The sequence below is a fragment of the Asparagus officinalis genome, chromosome 10, assembly GCF_001876935.1.
Source record: "Asparagus officinalis chromosome 10, Aspof.V1, whole genome shotgun sequence".
In the NCBI taxonomy this organism is placed as follows: domain Eukaryota; kingdom Viridiplantae; phylum Streptophyta; class Magnoliopsida; order Asparagales; family Asparagaceae; genus Asparagus; species Asparagus officinalis.
Window position 1 is genome coordinate 23,548,659 of NC_033803.1, and position 10,321 is coordinate 23,558,979.

Genomic DNA, 10,321 nt, shown 5'->3' on the forward strand with positions numbered 1-10,321 from the left:
ATAAATTTTCTGGTTTTGTACTAACATGGAGGCTTTAGGTTCCATGCTAAGTTGGGATACTATATCGTTGACAAAAGCTTCAATAAGTTGTAAACTCAGCATCGTTTTAGAGTTGTGTGCTACTACTAATAGTAGTCGGATCCCAAAATGAACAAATTAATAAATCAAAATAAAGAAATAAATAGATCATATCTAATGCTGAGCTATTTCACTTATCAGAACTTGACTAAACTTCAGTAGATTCTAAGTCAGCATCTTCTTAGTGTTGAACTGTGATACTATTAATATTATTCAAAATGTGGATGTTATTTTAAAATTGAAAAAATACCATTCAATATGATCTACTACACACGAAATACCTAGAAACAGGATTTTGGAGGACTTCAACATATTCTACCCATGTATCACATATTGTCAAAATATGTGAAGTTGCTTAATTTTCTGTCCCTTGGTACATGATTAAAAACAATGTTGAAAATAACGAAAATGAGTTATATAACGCTTGACTTCTTGTTAAGGGTTAAAAGAAAAAAGGAAAAAAACTTAATGTATAATGTATGTTATATTGTTTATTAATTATTTAGATATTTAATAAATACTAACAATTCATAATAACTTTATTACTTAGAATCATTAAACTTTTCAAACATAACATATCAAATATAAAAATATAGTATCATAATTTCTTAACTAAAGTTAGTCATATATGACTAACAACCTAAGTTGCATGGAAACGAGTATGCGTACTGGTATGGGTGCGGATACTGGTACAGGACATGGCAAAATTGTAAAATCTAAGGTACGAGGACATGGCTACATATATACATATTGAATTAATAACGTACATGAGATCATTTTTTCCGCTTCATGTGCCATTAGTTTATATTCCGATCACATTTTAAAGTTTCTTTTATCATAAATTGCAAAATGGGCTTGTTATTTTCAACACCCAAACAAAGTGATGCAGGTAAAGCTAAGATTGGACCCCCACAAAAGCACTACTTTACCTTGCTTCCTCTCAAATACAAAGCAACCAAACATCCACTAATGCTTTGTATGTTCCTTGAAATGGAGCAGTTTTTTCTTCGTAATCTTAGCTAATAGTGGTTACTGATGGATATGCACCGTGTCTCATAAAATGATTGTCAAGGTGCTTTCATTAATATCAAGGTGAGGGTATAGATGACCTCATATTTGAATTGTAGGGAGAGTCCTTATTGCCGTCAAATTGAGTTTTCTTAGGGTGTCCTATAGTGCCATGGACCAGCTAGAGTGACTGGTGGATTTTTGCTCGCCTTTTAGATGGTGGTGAGAGTTTTTGAGCCCTCAAAAGGTTCTTCAAGTATGTATGTGCACAATTTGGTCACTGTGCCGTGTGGACTGAGGAAAATGAGGTTGTATATGCTGTCTTATTTGGCAACATCGTATATTGGAGTTTTGATTAGGTAATGTGCACCTATGAAGCACGGATACTCCCCCAATGACCACGAATCCGTGTCTGACACGAATCAGACACGTATTCGTGCCCGACACGTGCAAGACACGTGTCGAACACGGTCAAACCGTGTCCGACACGGTCAAACCGTGTCCGACACGGGTCAACGGGTCAATGGGGGGGGATACGGTCAACTGGGAGGGGGACACGGCTGGGATACGGTAAAAAAAAATACATAACCCGTAACCAAAACCCAAACCCAAAAGCCCTAATTTTTTCACTTCACTCACCTCTCTCGAGAAGCCGCCTCCTCCAGCGATCGCAAGCTTCTGCCGTCTCTCGTCGTCGATCTCCTCCACCCGAAGCTTCTCGTCGTCGATCTCCTCCACCCAAAGCTTCTCGTCGTCGATCTCCTCCACCCAAAGCTCGTCGTCGTCGATCTCCTCCACTCGTCGTTGCTAGGTTCGTCGTCGCTGCTAGGTTCGCCGTCCCTCTCTCTCTGACTTATCTCCGTCCCCCTCTTTCTCTGTCTCTCTCTCAACACTGTCCAGCTTTCGTCCCTCTCTCTCTCTGTCTTATCTCTATCCCCCCTCTCTCTCTGTCTCTCTCTCAATCTCTCACTCTCTCTTTTAACTTTTTTTTAAGACTTATCTTTTTTTTAATGCAGCTTTGTGTTTGACTGTTTGTGCTACTGTTGATTTGTGAGCAACTGAGGACCACTTCATTTGGTATTTTTTTTTCAATTTCAATTTTAATTTTAATTTCAGTTTTAATTACAATTTTAATTTCTTAACATATGAATATATTTTCCAATTTGTTAGTCAATAATTTGTTAGTCAATAATTTTGTTAGTTAATAAATTATTACACAAATGAATTATTTGTTAGGCAATGAATTTGTTAGTCAATAATTTTGTTAGTCAATAAATTATTACACAAATCAATTATTTGTTAGGCAATGAATTATTAGACAAATGAACTATTTGTTAGTCAATAAATTATTACACAAATGAATTATTTTTTAGGCAGTGAATTATTACCAAATGAATTATTACACAAATGAATATACATATCTAATTATACATATTTGATTGATCCTTCATCCTTGCTCATTGTTGCTTAACTCTAAGTATAATCACATATCTAATTATACATATTTGATTGATCCTTCATCCTTGCTCATTGTTGCTTAACTCTAAGTATAATCTGTAAAAAGAAAAACAATTGCTCATTGTTGCTTAACTCTAAGTATAATCTGTAAAAAGAAAAACAAAGTCAGTGAGCAACAACTTATCTTTTAGTATAATTAGAAAAGAGTTTAAAATAGAAATTAGCATGCTAACTAATAAACTATGAACATGTAAATATTTAATTGTTAGTCACTTAATTCTTGTTACTTGTTATTTGTTATTTAATTAGTACTTGTTACTTGTTATTTGTTAGTCACTTAATTCTTGTTACTTGTTGTTTATAGCAATGGAAGCAGGAGGTAGTTCTGGTGGTGTACAGTCTGTTCAAGATGATCACACTCCTTTGTGGAAGTATGTCACAAAGTTGGAGAAGATTGGTAAAGGAGGGGGGAATTGGCAGTGGATGTGTAGTTATTGCAATGAAGTATTTACATCCTCCTACTCAAGGGTCAAAGCCCATCTAATGCGGATTAGTGGGCAAGGAATTAAAATGTGCAAATGTGTTAAGCCGCACAATTTGAGAGACATGCAAACTGATGCGGATCAAGCAAAAGTAAGGGTGAGGGCTTCTATGCCTAGGACAGTGACGCTGTCAGGTTCTTCAGCGTCAAGTGCAGTAGCAGGAAGTCAAAGCATGCCTTCTCGTCTAAGTGAGCCAAAGAGGAAGAGGGGAGTCACCACTGTTGAACAGGCCTTCAATACAGGGGCAAGTGATGAATTGGATTTAATGATTGCAAGGATGTTCTATACCGCAATACAGGGGCAAGTGATGAATTGGATTTAATGATTGCAAGGATGTTCTATACCGGTGGGCTGTCATTTAATTTGACAAGAAATCCTTATTTCTCCAAGATGATCACATATGCCGCAAGCAGTTCAATTGCCGGTTACCAGCCTCCGGGTTATAATTCTTTGAGGACCACTCTTTTACAACGTGAGAAGGCTCACGTAGAGAGGTTGTTGGAACCCATCAGGGGCACATGGAAGTAGAATGGGGTCTCTATTTGTAGTGATGGCTGGACAGATGCATAGAGGAGGCCACTGATAAATTTTATTGCGGTCTCAGACAACGGGCCAATGTTCTTGCACTGTGTGAATGCTGAGGGAGAGCAGAAGAATAAATATTTCATTGCAAAGAAGCTTGAAGCTTGCATTAGAGAGGTGGGGCCTCAAAATGTGATCCAAATCATTATTGATAATGCTTCGGCATGCAAGGTCGTAGGGGCAGTTGTGGAGGGCAAATTTTCACATATCTTCTGGACTCCATGTGTTGTTCACACCCTCAATCTTGCCCTTAAGAATATTTGTGCTGCGAAGAATACAGAGACTAATGCAATTGCTTATGCAGAGTGCAGTTGGATTACAGAGGTATATGATGATGCTTTGATGATTAAGAACTTCATTATGAATCACTTAATGAGGCTGGCTATGTTCAATAAGCATTCGAAGATGAAGCTTCTTTCAATTGCTGATACTCGATTTGCTTCATGGATCATCATGCTAAAGAGGTTCACTGTGATCAAGAGAAGCCTCCAAGATATGGTTCTTAGCGACCGTTAGAGCTTGTACAGAGATGATGATGTGGGAAAAACACAGTTTGTTAAGGAGAAAGTGCTTGATGATTTGTGGTGGGATAGGGTGGATTATATTATTGCTTTCACTGCTCCTATATATGATATGATTCGGCTCACCGATACCGACAAGCCCAGCCTTCATTTGGTATATGATATGTGAGATACAATGATTTAGAAGGTGAAGACTGTTATTTATAGACATGAGAGCAAAAGAGAAATGATCCCTCCTTATTTTATGATGTCGTATACAAGATCTTGAAGGATAGATGGAATAAGAGCAACACGCCACTTGAGTGCTTGACGCACTCTTTGAATCCAAGGTAATAATTTAGATTATGTTATCAATTCATTATTTTTGATGTGATTATTTCTATTAGTAATGTCTAATTCAATGTTAAATTTTAATAGATATTATCACGAGACATGGCTCAATGAGAATATCCATCGGCAAGCACCCTATCAGGATGAGATCTCTTCGGAAAGATCCAAGTGTCTGAGGAGATATTATCCTAATGCCGATGAACGGAGGACGGTTAACTTGGAATTTGCTAGATTCTCGGCTGCTCTTGACACTTTTAGGGATCCAGATTCTCTTATTGATAGAGGATTGATGGATCCAAAATCATGGTTGGCGCTCTATGGATCGTCAACTTCAAATCTTCAAGCATTGGCCTTAAAGCTTCTAGGCCAACCCTGCTCATCCTCTTGCTGTGAAAGGAATTGGAGTACATACTCATTCATTCACTCTTTGAAGAGGAACAAGATGACACCGTCAAGGGCAGAAGATCTTGTGTATGTGCATAGCAATCTTCGTTTGCTTTCTCGATTATCCCAAGAATATCAAGAAGGAGAATCGAGGCTGTGGGATATTGGTGGAGATGCATTCGACTCATTTCAGGGTGTCGGTATTCTTAATGTCGTCACCTTGTCTCTTGATGAACCCACCATGGAGGCTGTATTGTTTGCTGATGATGAAGGCATTGAAGAAGTCATCGGACTAGCTTCCACTTCATCTTGATGTATTTTTTGTTTACAAACTTGTTATTTTGTGATAGAATGAGTAGAGTATGTACTCCAATTCCTTTTTGTTTACAAACTTGTTATTTTGTGATAGAATGAGTATGTACTCCAATTCCTTTTTGTTTACAAATTTGTTATTTTGTGATAGATTCATAATTTAGATTGTTAGTTGAATATTATAAAATTTTCTATATATAATAATAATTTGAAAAAAAATTCCTCGCCGTATCACCATATCCTATTTTTTTGGATTTTGCCATATCCCGTATCCGTGTCCGTGTTGTATCCGTGTCCCGTATCCGTATCCGTGCATCATAGATGTGCACTGAGGTTGAATTGTGTGAGGCTCTATATGCCCTCAAATGGACCCATGTTGGATATAATTAGAGTGAGAATGTAGTCACCTGACATTGAGTTGTGATACCATGGGCACAGAATGGGGTTCTTGAGTATCACCAGTCTTGCTTGAGGTGAATTTGATGAGTATCAAAATATTGTGACTACTTTGTTAATCACATTGATACATATGCGTTGAGATACAGCCATTTTATTTTGTAATGCATCGCTTACAGGTTGTGACTAGTGTTTTCTTTCTTCCCAATGTGAACGCTTTCTATACAATTTTCCTGTAATCCACTATTCCCTTATGTGCAACTAGCTATGGGCTTAACAGAGCCTTAAGTTGGGGTTTTTGTTCCAGTTGATTCGGCTCTGGCCCACACATCTAAAGTCCAGGGACTATCCATTTGCAACCTATATTCAAGTTTCGATGGTAATTAACTTGATTCAGTCCATGTCAGCATGATGATAGTCTTCTTTAGACTATTAAGGTCTTCAAGCTAGAAATCCCCCTTCCCCACTTCCGAGGTAAAAACAGTTGTACGCTATTAGAACTTTTATTTTCCTGTAAGTAAGCAATAACATTTGTTTGAAAATGGACCTTGTTTTTGGGGCTGTTCTTCCATGATCCATATGCATGTCAAATTTGACTAGCTCCATATTTGTATTTTCCAGCACTCTTTTTATTTAATTGAGATCTCAGGATTGTCATTTGCTTCTTTATCTCTTGATGCTAGCTTAATATATTTTAATCATAATGCAGAGTTCAAATATACAAGCATAACAAAGAAGAAAGGATTGCCCGAACATGGGGAACAACAGCTCCTGGACTGCCTTATGTTGAGGCAGCAATTACTCCAGCCGGTAATTGGTTAATCGGTGGAGATCTTGAAGTGCTAGAACCCATTAAATATAATGATGGACTCGATAATTATAGACTTTCTCCTAGAGAACTTCGCAAGGAATTTGACAGACGCCAAGCTGATGCTGTATTTGCTTTCCAGTTGAGGAACCCAGTACATAACGGTCATGCTTTGTTGATGAATGATACTCGAAGGCGGCTTCTAGACATGGGATATAAGAACCCAATCCTACTACTACATCCTTTAGGTGGGTTTACTAAGGAAGATGATGTGCCCTTGGATGTGCGTATGGAACAACATAGCAAGGTGATTTTTGCGAGCTAGTTTTTTGTCACGGTTTATGTTTCCACATAAGTGTGCAGATTCTATCACAAAAATGAATAGGGTGATCTGTATCATCACGAGTGGTTGGGCGGTTAGTTTGAAAATTTTAGCTATTCTATCTATGGTGCAAACAACCAATCCCTACTGGGGTGGTTCCAATAGGATCCTTATTCTCCAAGTAACTATTTATCTTTGGTTAAGTCCCCCCAAGATTTGTGTGATTGACGGAAACTCCCTAAGTTTTCAAAATTTTCAAAAGTGACAATTTGACGTTGCATTTTTATTTCTACAAAATAACTGAAACGCACAAAAAAAAACTATGATTATAAAAATTGACAATTATATGGAGTAAAGGTCCTGGAAACTTGAGTAGACTGCGGGCTTTGTCCACCAACTCTTTTACCTCTTCTGTTTGCTTTGGGATGTGTGCTGGTGTATCATGAGTATTGAGAAAAGATGGCTCTAATGTGTATCACACATCAACATACATCTCAAAGCAGATCAAAAGATAAAAAAGTTGGTGGATAGAACACTAGTTCCACTTAAGCTTGTAGGACTCCAATTATATGTACTCCAGTATAAACATATGTATTATGATTATATTAGAAATTAACGATTACATCCAAAAAGGGATGATAATTTTGACTAGAATTGAAAATAAAGTGGTCAAGTATCACTTTTAAAACCTCTGGGGGATATTTGGAATTCACTCTTTATTTTTTGCTTAAACAATATACAATAAAATTATCAGTTGGGGAACCATGTTATCAGGTTCTGGAGGATGGAGTTCTAGACCCTAAGACTACAATCGTGGCAATCTTCCCTTCACCAATGCATTATGCTGGGCCAACAGAAGTACAATGGCATGCTAAGGCGAGAGTAAATGCTGGGGCAAATTTCTACATTGTTGGTCGTGATCCTGCTGGAATGAGTCATCCAACAGAGAAAAGAGACTTGTATGATCCCGATCATGGGAAAAAAGTTCTTGGAATGGCTCCTGGCTTAGAGAAGCTCAACATATTGCCTTTCAGAGTATGCCACTGACTTCCTCTCATTTTGTTTCTTCCGAAAGTGTTCCTTTTTTATATGCACAATTTAAATTATCGGGGTAAATTGCAAATAAACCCCCTCATCTGTACCTTGAGTGTCACATATCACCCCCTCAACTACGTTACTAGCAATTATTACCCTTGGATTCACATTTTCAGGGAGGCATAATTGCAGATAACCACCTCTCCATTGTGGATCTAGGAGTGTTAGATGCTATATAATAGTTTAAGGGTGGTAAGTGAACTTAAGGTATAGATGAGGGAGGTTATCTGCAATTCACCCTTAAATTATTAGAATGTAAGCTTGAATGTGATTGTGAGGTTTGAAAATGATATTTGTAATATTGTAAGATTGTAGTGATAACGATGATATTATAATGAAGAGAAGGGGAAAAAACTTACGAGATGTGCATGTGTTATGGATCAGGAACATTGGGTAACTATATACAAAATGCACAAAGCATAACTGTAGCTGAGATGAAAAAGTAACACAAAGTCAGAAGCTAAAAGTTGCACTAGCATTAGTTGTTGATGAAATGAGAGAGAACCAATTGAGACAGTTTGGTCATGGACTTCAAAGATCAATATTTAGCTGCTTAGCAGGGACATGATTGCCAGTGATGAAGCAATAAAGAATGAATGTAGACCTAAATTAACATTGTTTGAGGTGGTAAAAAAGGGTTATTTGCAGATAGATCCCCCTGTAATATCTCTGTTTGAACTTACTACCCCTGTAGTTCTACTATTGCAGGTAAAGCCCCTGAATAAAAGTTTTTTTAAGTCTTTTGGCCTCAGAGAAAGATGATGGTTTTTTACAGATTGACCCACTGAGAGCAGAAGAGTCAGAAACATTTTCACTCAGGGGGTCTATCTGCAACAATACAACTAGAGAGTAAGTTCAAAACAGCAACACTATAGGAGATCTATCCTCAATTAACCCTTAATTTGACCAAGGAGATATCATCCTTATATGAAGGGAGAAAAGGACTCTTCTAGCTGACTCATAAATTCAATGACATGACTTACTTGCTAGTTGCTTGACCTTCTTTTTTCTTCCATGCATGTACTTATGGGTGCGCTCATGGTGTTTACCTGTTGCTTTCAACAGTTTCTTTGTAGCAGTATTCATGTTCTGTTGACCACTTCCAACTGCAGTACTGCCACGTAGACATAATGTGGTTGTATATTCCCTATATTCATCTACTTAATGCTGCTATATTTATTATCGAACGAGTAGTAAGAAGGGAAAGAATAATAGAGCACCTTTTTTTACAATTAATTGAGTTTCTTAAGACTGTTTCTCTTGGATTTTCTATTTTGTAAAGGGAAGCCACATCATGTGCTTGTTACAGACTTGAATACGTGATGCTGAACTCTATTAAGATACACACCATGTACATTCTTCTTTAGTCACTTTTCCTAAACCCACACATTTATTCTTTTTGTTATTATTGCTCTCAGGTTGCAGCATATGATACAGTAGCAAAGAAAATGGCATTTTTCGACCCTTCTCGAGCTAAAGATTTTCTCTTCATCTCTGGAACCAAGGTATTGAAGGCACCACCCTTCTTCAATTTGCTTATTTGCAAAGCACAATAACTGTGCTTTCATCTTTACCCTTTAAAGATGAAAGGTTGTTTGTATATTTATATAACCCTTAAGCTATGTGTAGTTTACAATATCCCAAAGTCTCAGTAGTTACAAAACCACCGCAAAACATCAACTTTGGGGGGAAAACCCCTCTAAATCAACAAATCATATTATCTCCAGATAATAATAATAATAAAATAATAATATAAAATCAACAACTTTGTTAAATATGGCGAGTAAAAAATTTGACTTTTTTTTTATATTTTTACATTGCAGTAACGAAGTAGCCCATCAAAGTTGATAATTTGTTGATTTGGGCATTTTATTTTATTTTTTGTACGAAGTTGATGATTTGGAGTGTCTATGCAAATATTGAGATTTAGAGGGTAGTAGTGCACATACATATGATTTAAGGGTCAGAAATACCAGAATCACTTTTTGATATTGTTCTCTTTTCATCAAGAATGGAGTATTGACATCTTACAAATTTTCTTTGCAATGTTTTTGTTTCAGATGAGAACATATGCAAGGACAGGAGAGAGCCCTCCTGATGGTTTCATGTGTCCTGGTGGCTGGGAAGTTTTGGTTAATTATTACAAAAGCTTGCAAACTGAAGAAGCTAACCAACAGCCAGCTACTGTATGATGATACGCTTTTTGTAGAAGAGAGGAGCTAAATTAAATTGGAAGCTTTTGGTGCAGAATTCTTATTCGCTTTGAACTCAAAATTTAGTTATTCTGATGTTTGATTTGTGATTGTTTTCATTTTCCTATCATTTATTTTATACGTAAGTGTTTAATGATTTTGGTGAGAAACAAAGTGAAGCAAAATAAGATGGAATTGCGTAATGACAAGCAATCGCTTGTCAAAAATTTGTTCTTCGATGTGCTATTGATTTTCTTCCAGTTTTTATGCAAGGCTTAGCCGGAGCTTTGATA

The 10,321-nt window shown here is 36.9% G+C and overlaps 1 protein-coding gene across 1 annotated transcript in view; it reads left to right on the forward strand.

The window, feature by feature from the left end:
• Positions 1–10,321, forward strand: part of LOC109825106 (ATP sulfurylase 2) — an 11,016-nt gene extending 695 nt beyond the window's left edge. The window contains exons 2-5 of the mRNA XM_020391838.1: positions 6,321–6,726; positions 7,516–7,776; positions 9,255–9,341; positions 9,897–10,321. Coding sequence (XP_020247427.1) covers positions 6,321–6,726; positions 7,516–7,776; positions 9,255–9,341; positions 9,897–10,028 — 886 coding nt within the window. The 3' untranslated portion in view covers positions 10,029–10,321. The remainder of the gene's footprint in view (positions 1–6,320; positions 6,727–7,515; positions 7,777–9,254; positions 9,342–9,896) is intronic.